Genomic DNA, 16,162 nt, shown 5'->3' on the forward strand with positions numbered 1-16,162 from the left:
GCCGACTCTACTGTATGAAAAAAAATAAACAAATAATGCTAGTATTATAGGCAGTGCTTACGTTTTTAAAGTAGTTAAAATAGTTTTTTCTTTTTAAATATATAAAGTAAAAACCGGTTGTGACGATTATGTCAAAAGAAGGGTCTGAATATTGCACATAAGGTAGCAGGAAATTAAAGCTCTCCCAAAAGGTACTTTTTCACTGCAAAAATAAGGCGTAAAACAATGCAAATATTACATGCACTATCCCTCAGAGGTTTCCTGTAGGGTTTACCCATCCCTAGGAACCTCCTCCCAGGAGAGTCACATCGACAAAGCACTAAATCATTTAAAAGTAAACAATGAGACCAAGTGAAAATAGTAATAAAACTGTTGGAAAAAAATGCAACCAAAAAAGGCATAATATAGTTTTAAAAAGCTTACAAATTAAAACAAAAACTGGATGTACATATACATAGAATGAGAAGCAGTTGCCAGTAAACATCCACAATTTTTTAAACTTTGGTAGCTGGTCTATAGCAAGCATCTGGCTGCCACATGCGGAGATCCACAAGGACCTGGTTAAGCTTTTGCATCCAGAGATTTCGTTCATCTTTAGTGTCTGCAGATAACCAGTTCCTAGAAGGAAGCAAAAAATATATATATTAGGGGTATTTTAAACTAGGCCTTGGAAAGGTAGGGTAGAATTTATTATGCATAACACTGTTGCCAGACTAAGTACATTAAAGTATTTACATATACTGAACAAGTGGTCAGAACACTAAAACATGCCATCATTCACCTCTGTAGTTATAGGAATTGTGCAAAAATTATTCTTCATATTTCAAAAAACAAAACAAAACAAAAATCCCTTATTTATCGTTAACCCCTCAGGGGACAAGGAACTACTGCTGCATAGTTCACATGAAACAAAAGCTCATGTTATATTTGGTATAACTACAAAAATAAATTAGGGAAACTCACAGTTTAGAGTCTAGTTCTTGGTATTAAAATTAACAGCAAAACAAGGGTTTTCACCAACGTATACATAGGGACACCTCCTGAAGAATTACTTAGTCCTATTACATGCAAGGATCCAAACCAGATATAGGATTTTCCCCTTGAAGAGTATATAAAGCCTAAGTGTATACAAGTTCTCTTATTTGCATTGCTAAATTGTATGGCTAAACAAATGAATGCAATAACATCTGTTTGTTATGGCAGAAATCTGAGACTTTAACTCCCTGTGCTCTGACTGTTATCAGTTACATTCTTCCCAGCTATCTTGGTGGACTACAAAACACATCTCCCCTGTTACGAGGAGGGGTGTTCTTCTGTAGTCCTAGGGTCAGACAGGGTCCAGCCTTGCTGAGAATGAGCGGATCCAGATAGCTGTATAAAAAGCTCAGCTTAGCAGCGTAGAGATGATTCTTGATTGAAGAGAAAAAAAAACCCAAAACAACAAAAAAAAGTCCAGTTAAAATAGGTGACCTCTTCTTCTAAGAGAAAAGACATCCATCCTCCAGGGACACTAGCAAGAAGTAAGACATCATGAGTGGGAAGGGCTATACTTTACTGGCCAATACCCTTTTTTGTTGCCATTGTCCAATTCCTCCTGTAGGCAGCAGTATAACCCTATGGTTTCAGATGATATGACATTGTGTCCCTTAATTATCAATAAAGAAAGCTTTATCGCATACGGTTTATTTTGTTTTAGACTTTTCAATCATTGTGCAGACATCCTTTTGAAAGATTTACAGTTTTGTCCTTATTTGGCTTGTTCAGTTACTGAATGGTCAAGCAAATTACAAGCCAGCAACTGTCAGACTTCAGGTGACTTACGATGAATTCACCCCAGGCAAAGCAAATAAATCTAAATAAGTAGGCAACCATATTCAGTCAGTAATCCAGCAATATTGTTAGATGACTATTTAAATTGTTTCATAATTAAAAAGACATGATTAGTTCTTTCTACATCTTTTCACTGATTATATAAACTTCAGCTAGTTGAAGACTAAATGGGATTAAAAACACTGTTATTGCAGTCTGAATACTTTATGGAATCCTTGTAACACCTGCATTTTCTGCATCATCACTGATTAGATTCACTGCGCCCCTGAGAAGTCGTTCTGAATAGATCTGCTATACATATTATTCTCTGTTAGATCACATTTCTAATAGTTCCCCCCAACACACACCACAAAATTGGCATTTAAAATACAAGGACTTACTTGGTAACACACAATGTGTCCCGGCACTGGCTGACTAAAGTTTCTCTGTCACCCTCTCTCTGGGGGCGCACTGTTATAAGCTCCAATGTATTGGGTCGGGCACAGAATTCCCGGTTGGCTGGTTCGATTTTTCTGCTTGTGCAGTTTGCCAAATTTATTCTGCCCATCGGATGCTGACAAAAAAGAAAACAAAGTTAAGAAAGCATTTTTAAAAATGTTCGCTTGGCACTATTTGTGTCTGGAAAAAAAACCACTACAAAACCGAAGAAAAATTAGAAATGTAGAGACTTTGTCGCCACCTTTTCTTTAAGCTGAAAACAGCTGGGAGAGGTGGAAAGAACCCACCAAGCCCCCCCCTTTATGTTCTCAAAATACTGACTGTGCCCAGTTTCAGCTGCTGTTTCACTGCTGCAAAGATCAACACTTCCGAGTGTGCCAGAATGTTTGGGCGCTCCCCATTACTCATGCCCTACGTTACTGTTCTCTGTTCTTAACACAGTTACTGATATATGGTCACAGTGAAGAAGCTGGGAGCAGGTTAAGGAGAAAGCACAAACAGGTATTCAGCCAGGATTATACTGTGCATGAGCAAGATACCGGCACTACATTACATGAGTGACATGCCCATTGCTGATGGGACCACTGATGTTAATGAACAAACAGCATTTTGTGACCTATGGATAGAGACAGCTTGGTGCTCTTCATGGCAACACGTGTCCACAGGTATAAGCGAGAAATGACCAGAGAAAAGTAAGTTACAAATGCTTGGGACAGAATCTCTCTAAAAAACGAACAACCCAGAGTAGACATGATTGAGTTGAAAAGAGATTGTACAGTTTTACATACACAAAACGTAAGCTAAACACAATGGGGGGAATTTATTCCCAGCCCAGAACAAGTGGAGAGGAAAACATGTGCAAAAAACATGCAGTTGAAAAAGTAGTGCAGGCTCTGAAGAAAACGGGCACATGTTGAAAGGCAGATTTGCACATAAAAAAAAAATGATCTAAGAGGCTAAAACTGTCGCAAGTGCTTTGATAAATTCCCCCACAATGTGTCCTATCTTTTTTGTGGGTCTCTGCTTAAAGAAGTTCATTGTGTATTGCAGTGTTTAATTACAACAAAGGTTTATGTCCAGTCTTAACTCTGTGACAAAGGATAACTTGAAAATAAAGTCATCCTCCATGTTAATTATCTCATATGAAAATGGAAATGGTTGCCTAACAGCAAGCTCCACAAGACCTTGGATATTACCCCTTTTTTGGGGACAAAAGTCTCCTCACTGCCATAATGGAGATTACTTTCATTTTGCTATGGAGACTCAATTTTGGCCATTATCACATAACTTAGACACCAAGTCAGGACTCCTAAGCAATATTACCTCAGATAGGCACAAAGAGGCTTTTTTTTTCCTAGGCAAGAGTGTAATAGTTACTGTGCCAGAATGGAGGACAATTGTGTTTTAAGTTACTACAGTTTTAAACAGTTTGACGTTTAAAAAAGGTTTTTAACACTGACCTTTCGTTTCTCATCATCTGGATATGTCCAGTAAGATATGCAATAACCAGACAGCACGCACCAACGCCGATGCCAAGCTCCAAAACCACTTACATCTTCAAACATAGTCTGGAATTAAGGTAAGGAGGAGGAAACATTGAATGCCTTGATACCTTTACAATATTAAGTATATAATTCCAGGGGGTCACAGACATTTTAACATTTGGGATATATAACTACCCACGTTCACTTTTTAATTCTATAACCCGTTTTGTTACACTGTACTCATTTTTCAAAGATGTGACGATCATGCTTATTACCTTCGGAATATCAGAATAAAATATATATATACAGGTGAAACTCAATTAGAATATCGTGCAAAAGTAATTGCAGTAAGTGCTGCAAAAGGGGCCCAAACATATATGTGTGTGTATGTGTGTGTATGTGTGTGTATGTGTGTGTATATGTGTGTGTATGTGTGATTATATATATATATATTATACACATACATACACACACACCGCACTGTGCTCTACAATACACTGAAACTGTTTATGTATCAAACCCGAGGCAGCTACAACTAGATACAACTACATGAATGTGTGATTGGCATTTTTATCATAATTCTTTGGTAAACAAGAATGTAAGCCCTCAGGGGCAGGGCCCTCCTTACCATCTTGTCTTGAATTGTATAGTAATGTCTTCCTTACATTCTAAAGCGCTGAGCAAACTGTTGGCGCTATATAAATACTATGTAATAATAATAATAAATAATAATCAACAGAAAACTTTCATGGAAAAAATTAAATTAACAAAAATGTATATCTACAAGAAGATGACTCACCAGAAAGCCCTTTTCTTCAAGAAAGGAATTAATTTGGCACTTGAGTTTTAGACAGATGTGACCTTCCAAAGGGGACAAAAATGGAACCTAGAAGATCATAAAATATTGTTTATAATTTATGACATGCATAGTAAAACAATACCTTACTATGTCATTTATTGTATTCACTTGGCATTGCCTGTCAAGTGAATTTGCCAAATAATAGCCACTGCTCTTCTTATATCTTCGGACACCAATGTTAATCTAAATGAGTAATAGGTAATGGCTTACTAAAGTATTCTACTTCTCCTTAGAGCATTAGGTCTCTGCTAGCAAAATATCATACTGAAAAGTCTTTATTGGAAGAAGTGCTCACATTTACATTTTTATGAATTTAATAGAAGGTACCTACTTTCAAGTCTACATTTATTGGCTTCATTACATTAGGCTTATTGTAACAGTGTCTGGTAACTGCTCTCAAGCCTTTAACCAGGAAAATTAAAAGAGGAAGAGAAATAACAGGCATTACCTTGTCTAAGAGGAACTTGTTGTTACCAATTGATGACAGTGAGAGCTTGTGAGATCCAACAAGAACAAAGTTGCTGGTGCGGACAGCATTGGGACCTCCTGGGCTAGTCAAGACTGTGAGGGGTAAGAAGTGAGTTGTATACAAGTGAGTTGAATAGAACTTTATCAAATTCAGTACACTTATCAGTTATTTTATATTTGTATCAAGTTCTGCATCTCATGTTCATTAACCCCCCCCAAAAATCTAGTTTGATTTAAATACTATTTATTGCTTTACAAAGAAAAACCTCAACAAACTCTGCTTGCGATAGATGAATACATTTTAATGATAACCTAACATACTAAAAGTGACCCTGTCAGTCGTTTCCCTGCGATAGAAAGGCACTCAAACTCTATGGGGGCCTGTTTCTACTTGGAATCATGCTTTAGCAACTACCGTATTTTTCGCTCCATAAGATGCACTTTTTTCCCACCAAAAGGCGGGCAAAAATATCGGTGCGTCTTATGGAGCGAATCCCCATCGCCCATGCCATGCAGTTTCGGGCGCGTAGTTTGTTTGTACATTTAGCCCTGCTCCGGACAAGCAGAGCTAAATGTAAAGTGGGAGCCGCTGCTCGTTTAATATAGGAGCTCACCATCGAGCAGACGCATAACGTCCGTTCTTCGGCTGCTCTATGTGATCACTGAGACCGTTGGGCTGGGGTCCCAGCTGTCAATAACTACACCCGTCACAGAACCCTACCCTCCCTGCGTCCTATGGTCAGGTGCGCCTTATGGAGCGCAAAATACGGGTTTGTTATGTATGCAATTCAATCTACTGCATAAAACTGAATACTTTGGAAAAGTTACTGTGCAAGGGACAATCTGTAGGGTTTGCAAGAGATGCTCCTGTAGCAACTTCTGGCATTGGCCCGTTAGGTGTGTTTTCAAATCCAGCCCTTTGTATGAGCCCGTACAAAAGAAAAAAAAAAAAAAAGTCCCTTGGGTATATATTCCCAATTACTTCAGATTCATTTTTACATTGCCACCAACAAATTTCAGTCTTAAGCTCCTGAAGATAACAGTGAAAATAAGTTTTTACCAAAGTCATGTATATTAGAGGTTTCTGTATTAAATGGTTTAGCACTAAACTAAGCAAAGCAGCAGACATAAACAAGAACATTAAAAGAAAATATGCAACTCACCTGGTGTATGCATATTGCTTTTCTAAAACAAAACAAAATTAAATTGGTCAACTAAATGTTGCAGAGCTTACTCAATACATAAGCCTTTCTAAAAACTGAATTCATGAGTAAACATTTTATGTACTTACATTTTAATCTGTTCTAAAAATGCTAAAGTACTACAACAAATACATTTGATGGTAAATTGGATTTTTGTAAATCACTGCAAAATCCTTTTCTTGGAAGGTTTTTGGAGGACTCGAGGGCTACTGGTTTATAATGCCGCCCACAAGAGGACTTCGACACTGGCAAACGAAAAGATCCAGCCTGAAGTATTCCACTTGGCATGCCTCAGTTTTATAACAAGCACAGCTGAAAAGATCAGAAACAGAGGGGTGGGGCCCGTGTCTCAAACTACTTAAAAAGGGAGAACTATGAGGTGATTGATTTCAACTCATCCTCAGTTACAGCCGACCCGTGACAAAGAAGCTGTCACAGGTCGGCTCTATTGATCGTGAAGTGAGCAGACTCAATCACGCAGCTGGATGGATCACAACAGTGTTGTCGGGATCCGTCCCGGCTGCGGCGCACTCAGCATATCGTGGGCAATACTGAGCTTTGGGTCACAGGAGGAGGTTAGTATATGTCCTCCTGTGACCCTAAAGAGAACTATGGGGAAAAATACTTAGCCCATAGTTCTTTTAACTGCAATGCACTAATTAAGCATTAAGCCAAATTCCTTGTTGGAGATGCATTTTAAGGGGGCTCTGGCTGCAGTGGCTGTTGGTTGTACTGTAGCTTCAAGGAACTGAGTAAAATAACTAATTTTAACAGCAGCAGGATGAGGGAGCAGCTGCTGCATAAAGCAGAAGTGTTTTAGAGGCAAAAGGAGGACACCTCCCAAATACATGTATTAATGGGCCATTTAGAGTTGCAGAAGCCCCGATTAGCATGTCTAGCTTTACTAGTATTATTATATTAATGTGACACTAAACTCAGGAGTTAAATCTTAAAGTACCTTAACTAATAACAGTACTTATTTGTGTATCACTTGGGTGTAAAGCCTCAAACCATCCGTGAATTCATGCTGACACTGTCCTTCCTTCTGGAGGCTACTTTTGTTCCCATCACCACTGCTCCACGGTTGCTCCCGTGATGGACTACAATCTCACGCTTAGTTTATTAATTTGTATTGAGATTATAGTCCATCACAGGAGCGAGCTCGGAGCAGTGGCTACTGTACAATGCACACACTGGGACCATGGGGAACAAAAGAAGCCACCCTCCAGAAGGAAGAACAGAGTCACCATGAATACAGAGATGATTTGAGGATCTACAGCCAAAGTTATGCAAAAATAAAGTCCAGTATTGTTATTAGGTAAGGTAATTGAAGGTTTTTGTTTTTTTTACAAGACTTGACTCCTGAATTTAGGGTCACTTTAGCAGACTAGTACCTAGAGGAACACATTATACTTACTGTAATAGAAGTAAGCAGTCTTTTTGGAGTGATTGCCTAAAACAGCAAACAGAAGTAAAGGAATAAAAAACAAATACAATTGTATATTGTATACAAAGTGACTTGCTATGATGTTACTTTACCTTAGTCTTTACAGCCTTTTTCCTTTTATCAAGGGCAGGGCCCTCTTTTTTTTGTGCCTGAAAATATACAATAAGCAAAATAAATTATCTAAAATCTAATACATAAATGCATACAGACACGCTAAGGTTTTTAACTCACCAAACTGTACACATCAAGGCAAATTGCAAAATCATTTGAAACATCTTCCCTGAGGGAAAAAAAAAGAGAAAAGAAAAAAACAGTAAGTACATTTAAATGTTGATTGGGGGATGATTAGGGGAATGTTCTAGACTCTTAATAGACTTACATAGTAAAGGTGGTTGGAAAAGTCAGAGCATCTCCTTTCATTGAACTAGAAATGCTGGCAAGTGGAGTTGCCAGCATTTTTTCTGCTCCTGCTCGAATGATTATGAAGAAGTAATAGTTTGCTGCGTCTGTGGGCACAAAACCACATTAAAGTACACCTGTACGCAGCCCATGTACAATAAAGTAAATCTATGACCAACAGTATATATCTGCTGCACTGCAATTACAGTTTTCTCAAAGTCCCACAAAAACCCATTGAACTTGCCAGTGAAATCCACCTAATGCACCTTCCGGTTATGGTGTGGCAATGCTATTGCGCTGCTCCTGAATTTAGGGCAGAGTTGCCACACACATGTACAATGTGTCTGCATGCACTACAAAGGGAGCGAAAAAAATATTGCAAGGGGCATGGCTATCAGCATTGTAACTGTTGATTCACAAGCCTGTAGCTTGTCAATCAATACCTGGCCACACTTTATGTATTTATTTTTTTAACTTTATGAGGCTTGTACATCACAAATAGTAACTGGACTTAATCACGTGTTGAGACTATCATATATGAGCCTTTAGTTGTGCTTGAAACAGTTTATATATTCTTAATAAAAGGGCTTGGTCACACCAGCTCAGTCGACTTGTGTTTATCCACATGGGTACACAAAAAACAATTGTGTTTCCACAGGAATGACTCAAATAGCAGTTGAAGCAGAAAGGTCTTTGTGGCTGTAGGAGCACTGAAAAACCCAAGACCTGGAACAGCAGATTGATAATCCAAATACAGGGTAACGCATACAGGCTAAAACCCCCCCTCAGGCAACGACAGGAGACATTGGTGCCCAGATATAGACTGTAGGGATTTTGAATCCGAGATAGTAACATGGGCCAGTTTAAATTTAAGGGCTCAGGGGGCTTAGAGCTGGAATCAGCAGCAGCAGAGCATAAACAATTAGGAAGCCTAATCCTATGGACATGGGGAGGCCTCAGCCGCCCCTAATGGGCTGAGCAAGACAACAACTGCTAACAACTCTATAACAGGGGTCCTAGATTTCAGAGTACAGATGTCCGTTAGGGCTGTGCCACAGCTCTGGAACCAGAAAGCAGTCGGCGGCTAAAAGGTACACAAAGCAGAGCCCAGTGCCTGAAGGTCATATTCCAAGGTAGCCTCGCAAATCTAATTCAGTGGGGTCCAGGTATAGCTTCTAAAGGCTAAACCTGAGGAAATACCGATCCACACAGCTGCTATACAGAGACCAGTTCAAGTAGCAGTGTAGAATTTTGATTGAAGTCACCAAAGAAAAAATTCCACAAAAGGAAGGAAAATTAGGTGAGTTTTGTTTTGGCAGAGTTATAGCACAGCCATCCAAATTCTTACGACACTAGCAAAAAAAACAGAGGCATGCTGTATACAGGAGGCATTATACAGGGACGGCTTACAAATTTTCTGTTTGCTAATGTCTTAACCTCCTAAAAAAGGTGGAAGTATAACCCGACCCTTTCGGAATTACTTTGTTCATCAATGGACGGTAAAGAAAAAACAACAACAACAACAACAACAACAACTTGCAAGCAACGCCAAATGTTCCTTTGTACTTTCTTACCCGCCTTTACATACAGCAGTTACATAGTTACCAACTAGGAATCAGCAGTTGTATTGCCAGCAAACGTTAGCCTAGGCTACCACTTCCATGGTCTCATTGCAATCCCTCCTAATCCTTCCTACCAACTGAACATCTTTTTAGCAACTTTTTTGGGGATCCCCAACTGATCCAGGCTTAAATAAGGTCAGTGCAATAATTATAATCGGTCCTTACCTGGTCTCTGAGATGTGCTGCAGATAAAATCAGGCTTGATAGGCAGAAATATCTCAGAAAGGGATATTAGGCCTCTGGATGGAGTGTTGTCATAAGGCTGCGGTCTCTTCTGAGCACTTTCACTCTTCAACTTGTTTATCTCAGCAAGTAAACATACTCTTTTTTCAGCTAGATCATAGAAAGAACACCATATTAATACACATGTACCGTGTTTCCCCGAAAATAAGACACTGTCTTATATTTTGTTTGGCTCAAAAAAACACACTAGGTCTTATTTTCGGGGTAGGTGTTATTTTTTGTTAATGTACAACAATCCACACTGATTCATGTACAAAAATAGGGTGATCTGGGCAATCAGGGGTAAGAGCAATTTGGTAACTAATCGCTCTCCAGAATGAGCGAAGCGCGCTTTCACTATCGATTCCTCACAGACGGAGTGCGTTTGGTATTACTCCGCCTGCGACATAGAGGAGGCATCGGCTTATGCGGCTCTGCTCCCTCCGCTGCCGCTTTGCTTCCCCTAGCGCTGGCTTCGTTGGCACCGCTGATTCTCTCCCGCCTCTCCCGCGGCTCTTCAAGTTCCCCCTTAGGCCACCACCGGCCCTGGGAATGGTCACAACTAGGTCTTATTTTCGGGGTAGGTCTTATATTTTAACAATTCCCAAAAATAGTACTAGGTCTTATTTTTGGGGTAGGTCTTATTTTCGGGGAAACAGGGTAGTTAGAGGCGCACTGCATATACAACTGGACAAAGTCCATTCCAAAATCATATTCCAGCACCGCTATTGCTCTACTTGCTAATTTGGCCAGATATTACATAGCTCTTATCTTGTTCAAATTTCTGGCAGATAAAGTGGGTATTCTTTCCCTACTTAACCTCCATGCCCAACATGCTTAGCCAACATGGTCAGACTTTTATAGGACATCCCAGGAAGCACTGAAATTTTGTCTGAAAATGGTACTTTAGGCAAAATGCTGAAAGTACCATATTTTGTTCCGGTGCACCCGTGATTTCTCTCCTCCTCATTGGACGCTGCTCTGTGTCCCCTGACACAGAGCAGCGTCCAGCGGAGAGGAGCTGTAGGAGGCCGAGCGGGGAGGAGAGCACTGTGAGCGATGCGTCACAGGAGGCAGAGCTCTCCTGCTGCACTGCCCCAATCGGCCTCCAGTGACAGATCAGGATGGAGAGCGGTGTGGGGAGGAGACAGTTGTACACTGTCACGGGGGGGGTTTCCAGCTGTCAAAAGGAGACCGATCTTTCCTCCCGCACCGCCAGCTCAGCCTCCTGTGACAGCGAGTCAGGAAGCAGAGCTGCTACAAGCTGATCACTGACTGCTTGTAAATAAATGACATAGTATGTTTACCAAGTCCCCAATTATGAATTAACAGGAAGTGCTCTACATCACTTCCTGTTCATTCATGATTGTGGACATGGTAAACATATTCTCTCCACAAGTTATGAATGAACAAGAGCACTCCGTATAGGATCAGGGATGTCCAAACTGCGGCCCTCCAGCTGTGGTGGAACTATGAATCCCATGAGATACAATTCCCCAAACCTTAAAAAAAATGATTTTTTTTTATTAAGTGAAAAGGTGTTTTTCCCACACTAGTACTCACTTGCAAACAACAACAAGCGTTCTGCCTCTGCTTCTGTTTGTGTTCCTTTACCATGCTCCTCATCTGTGCAGCAATTAAGAGCCTGGCTGGCCTGGTGAATCACAGTTTGTTGCAAAATGATTTCATTATTTAAAATCTATATTAAATTGCGGAGTTGTGTGCTTTATTCTTCTGTATTTCTATACTCGGGACAACCATTTTTGTTCTATTAAATGTTGCACTCAAGACTGGAGCACGTTTTGTATTTTTTAGCACCCACATTAACACCAGTGATAAAACCAAATAAAAAGCCATAAAATGAATTGTTAAAGTGATAAACAACTCCAAGATGTTTTATTTAACCTTTTTAAAGAGGTTACCCCTGCACTGCAAGGGTTAAGTGGTTGTTTGTGTCTAGGTGCTAAAGAACCAATTATCTACTCAACCGAAGCTCTTGAGTCTATAGACATTGATGATTTACGCAGCAGAGGAGGGGAGAGCTGTTGGAAGGACTAGTCTAAAGGTGCCCATACACTGCTCGATTCTCATACGAGAATCGCGGGAAATCCCACGATCGTACGAGAATCGAGCAGTGTGAACGGAGACGTGCGACCGTTTCTACTGTACGGTCGCACGTCTTCCGTCGAACCAGCATGTTCGAAAACCAGCCGGGAATCGTACGATTTTCGGCTGGTTTGAACAGTGCTCGTAAGACAAATGCCGAACGGGCCGGTGTGCACACGCGCACACTGCCCATTCAGCATTGCGGTCATCGCAAGCCCGCCCCTCAGGGGGGCGGGCTTGCGATGATCGAGAGTGCGATCTGCCTGTCCAAGATAGGCAAATCGTACGTTTTTTAATCCCTGTACAACCATCACAAGACTAAGGTCTTGCGATGGTTGTAGTGTATAGCCACCTTTAGAACAAGCCAGCCTGGAGCTTCGGGTGAGTAACTTTTTTTTCTTTTTAACCGAGACACAAAAGAGGAGTTAACCCTTGCAGTGCATGGGGTAGCCCCCGCTGTAAGGGTTATTAAAAAATCCTGGAGTTATTTAAAGTCAAAAGGTTTTTAAGCTATTTAAAACGCTGCTTAAATCAGTTAGCTAAGCAATATTCCTAGTTCTTTTTTTATCTTAAAGAACTGAACTCTGGAAGCTGTTAAAAGACCGCCACCGGGCAAATGACTAGTCACCAGTATTGCCTGTGGTCTTTCTGAAGCTGATCCTTTCCCATTACTAACTTATTATTTTTGTCCTGCACAGCACAGAAAGATGGAGTTAGTTTCATTCCATTCATTATTTCATGACAATTTTTAACCTAAGGCTGGGTTCACACCTGGGCGTTCGTAATATGCGCGATTTGAGGTCCACGAAACACGCATTTGACGAGCGTTTATTAAATCTATAAGGCTGGGTCCAATGGATACGCACTGAAATCCGCACCAAAGAAGCTCAAGTACTATTTCGAGCGTAGGGCGTTTTTCAGCACGACAAAACACGCTGAAATACGCCCAGGTAGGAAATAATGCCCATAGCAATTAATAGGATTTCACTTCTTAAGCGTTTTTCAGCGCTTCGATCAGCGCTCAAAAACGCCCAGGTGTGAACCCAGCCTAAAAGTGCTCAATTTTAATATTAACTCTTGGGTATGAAACCATTATGTTTTCAAATTAATTGGGCATTTACTGTAAAAAGGGACACTAAAAATGCAATCTTAAAAAGTACCTTAAAAAGGAGAACTATGAGGTGAGTGCTTTTCACTCACCTCATAGTTCTAACCGACCTGTGACAATGAGACTGTCACAGGTCGGCTCAGTAGATCGGGAAGTGAGCGAACACATACCAGCGTTCGCTCACTTCTCGATCCTGTCACGGCTCTCTGCCGTGATAGGGGAGTGGCTGGATTCCCCGCTCCGATCCTCCAGCGCTGACTGGCGGAACGGACGGGGGAGGGGGCGGGTACAGCTGACTCTGCCTATAGATAGGCAGAGCCAGCTGTCACTCACGCAGCTGGGCGGATCCAGACATAATTGTTAGGATCCGCTTCAGCTGCGGCGTCTCATTATACTGCAAGCAGAAGCTCGCGGTATACTGAGCTTAGGGTGACGGGAGGACGCAAGTTTGTGTCCTCCCGTTACCCGGAGAACTATGGGGGAAAGCCCTAACCCCATAGTTCTCCTTTAATGATGAATTGATGCAGACACTGTCCTTCCTTCTGGAGGGTGGCTACTTTTGTTCCCCATGGTTCGTGTTGTAAAGTAGCCATCGTTCCAAGCTCGCTTCCGTGATGGACTACGATTTCAATACAAATTAGTAAGCTAAAGGGGATCTCCATCTTACGACACTAGCAAAAAAATTCAGTGGGCTGCAGTCCATCTCCATCACGAGAGTGAGCTTGGAGCAGTGGCTACTTTACAACACACACAAGGACCATGGGGAACAAAAGTAGCCACCCTCCAAAAGGAAGGACAGTGTCTAAGAGTAAATCTCAGAGCAAGCTGTGAGTAACATTTCTAATGCAAGCACATCTTAGAGAGATGGCATGGCAGAGAAATGCAGAATTCCTCAAGCAGTAAATACATTTTGCCATTATATGGGCAAAAATGGATGGAGTTCTTGTATAATTGAACGTTTGTTTTTTTCTTGCTGCATTTTGCATGTTAATATAAATGTAACTAAACACAGCAATACAGTGTATATAATCTGTACACAATTTACTCACATTGTAAGACAGCACCTGGAAATGGATATGCATTTTTCCGTATGTTTAATGTGTTTGCTTTTTTTTTAAACAAAATCTTTTCTTCCTTCAGTAACTTCACACAAAAGCTCACAAAAATGCACATAAAAGCAAGTTTACTGTTACTTATGCACATTTCTATAAGATTCATGCAGAAGTTAGAAACCCCATCATGCACACACAAAAAAAAAGGACACACTGGTGAACCGCCCAACCGGAAACGCCACAAGTCATCTGTTCATGTGTGTTAAACATGCACATCCAAACCACAGCAAAAGTAAATCAAGAGTGAAACGTTCTAAATTTAAAACCTAAATTATTAGTAGTATAAAAAAAAAAAAAAGCTGAGGAAGGTGAATATGGGAATGTCCTACAAAAAGATGACTGGTTGTCCCAAGATCCCCTTGGAAGACATTGCTGTCAATCCTCTCTTCTGCCTAAAATAGTTGACCATATAAACAGGTTAAAACGCAACTGTACAGCAATTCCATTTAAACACACACTGCTGTCAAGATAAATAACATACTGGTTTGTTTCTTAAAGTAAATTTGTGCTTTGCCCATGCAGGGCCTGGGCACTTTGACGGCAACCTCACCAGCAGCTTAGCTTAAAGCAAACCTGTGCTTTGAGCATGCAGGTCAAAGCATGCTTGCTTTAATATAATTTTTCCCCATCACCACATGCCATTCATTTGCTCCCTTCAATGCTCCATTCGTCAACAAGGAAAAAAAAAAAAAGCCCTGTGTAAGGCTCCAGGTCATTCTATCCACGCATACAAAGTCCTGAGGACTCTTCTCTCCACCATATAACAGTTCTATGACAGTCACATATCTACAGTAGACAGAGGGGAGAGAGTCACATGTTTGTTCATACAGCAAACTATCGGATATTTTCTTTGCTCCGAGCAGCAAGGTGACTAAAGAAAAAAGGTATTTGGTACTGTGGAGGGGTCAAAGATAGACGGTTGTGTAGCTCTTTATGGGTAAAGTAAAGGTTTGTTTAAAACTGAGGATCCCTTTGCTCACAACTGCTCTGTTTGGCTGGCAGAAGCAAAAAGAAATACCCAGTACTTTCAAGTATGGGAAGCCTCAGACTCTCTCTCCTCCCACAAGAAAACCTTGTGCTTGTTGAGTGGCCACTCAGGCACTGCAAGCTGTCACGCTGGGGCAGGGACAGAGTCTGTAGTCCTACATAAGCTCCTGATCATGACTTGGAGCTTGTTCAGGGAATCCTTCTTCGTCCTGGTGGCCAAAAGGCAGTGTCGGGGGAGTGAAGGACAAAAAATTAAATGTAACCAGCTGGTAGGGCCACATTTATAGTGAACCTTTTGCATTGCCCTGCGCGGACAAAACACAGGCTTGCTCTAATCTTCTCAAACACATTCACTATAAATTAATGGTCTTGAGCGTTGTAAAATTAACAAAACATAAATGGTAACAAGAAATGCACTAGTAATAGGGTTATTTTTATTTTTTTACTGAAAACAACAAATTATACCTTTAGCTTCTGTTTGATATTAACATGCCGAGGAGATGCATACGTTACATCCTCCATTCGGGAAGACACATCTTCTTTGCGCACAATTGTTTGCACTACTGGAGGACGATCGGATTCTTTAAATCTCTGTGATCTGTATGCATCGATGCTGCAAGGAAACAAGTTCCATTACAGGTAAATTAAACACATCTCACTTTTATGAAATAGCTCATCAGTGTTACTTTTTGTCTTTACCTGTACAAGAGGTTTTGATTTTCCTCTATGGATTTAAAACTGTCCTTCGATTCTGCTCGGGGTACCCTGGTCCGTTGGAACTTTACTGATTTAGGGCTATCACAACTTGCACTAGTCTCTGCATCGACGTTGGAAGGCGATAGTGAAAGAGAAAGCAGTGCCTGTAAAGGGGGGGGGGG

At 40.8% G+C, this 16,162-nt stretch overlaps 1 protein-coding gene across 1 annotated transcript in view; it reads right to left on the bottom strand.

Moving 5' to 3' along the window:
- Window positions 1–434: 434 nt before the first annotated feature.
- ANLN (anillin actin binding protein) overlaps window positions 435–16,162 on the bottom strand; it is a 42,455-nt gene continuing 26,727 nt past the window's right edge. The window contains exons 11-24 of the mRNA XM_018562940.1: window positions 15,984–16,144; window positions 15,750–15,897; window positions 11,535–11,670; window positions 9,915–10,082; window positions 8,108–8,234; window positions 7,960–8,008; window positions 7,821–7,877; window positions 7,699–7,734; window positions 6,243–6,264; window positions 5,060–5,172; window positions 4,552–4,638; window positions 3,729–3,836; window positions 2,211–2,383; window positions 435–618 (exon numbers count right to left, since the gene is read on the bottom strand). Of these exons, the coding sequence (XP_018418442.1) occupies window positions 495–618; window positions 2,211–2,383; window positions 3,729–3,836; window positions 4,552–4,638; window positions 5,060–5,172; window positions 6,243–6,264; window positions 7,699–7,734; window positions 7,821–7,877; window positions 7,960–8,008; window positions 8,108–8,234; window positions 9,915–10,082; window positions 11,535–11,670; window positions 15,750–15,897; window positions 15,984–16,144 (1,509 nt within the window). The 3' untranslated portion in view covers window positions 435–494. The remainder of the gene's footprint in view (window positions 619–2,210; window positions 2,384–3,728; window positions 3,837–4,551; window positions 4,639–5,059; window positions 5,173–6,242; window positions 6,265–7,698; window positions 7,735–7,820; window positions 7,878–7,959; window positions 8,009–8,107; window positions 8,235–9,914; window positions 10,083–11,534; window positions 11,671–15,749; window positions 15,898–15,983; window positions 16,145–16,162) is intronic.

This window comes from Nanorana parkeri, unplaced genomic scaffold (genome assembly GCF_000935625.1).
Source record: "Nanorana parkeri isolate BGI_ZX_2015 unplaced genomic scaffold, ASM93562v1 scaffold616, whole genome shotgun sequence".
Lineage (NCBI taxonomy): Eukaryota > Metazoa > Chordata > Amphibia > Anura > Dicroglossidae > Nanorana > Nanorana parkeri.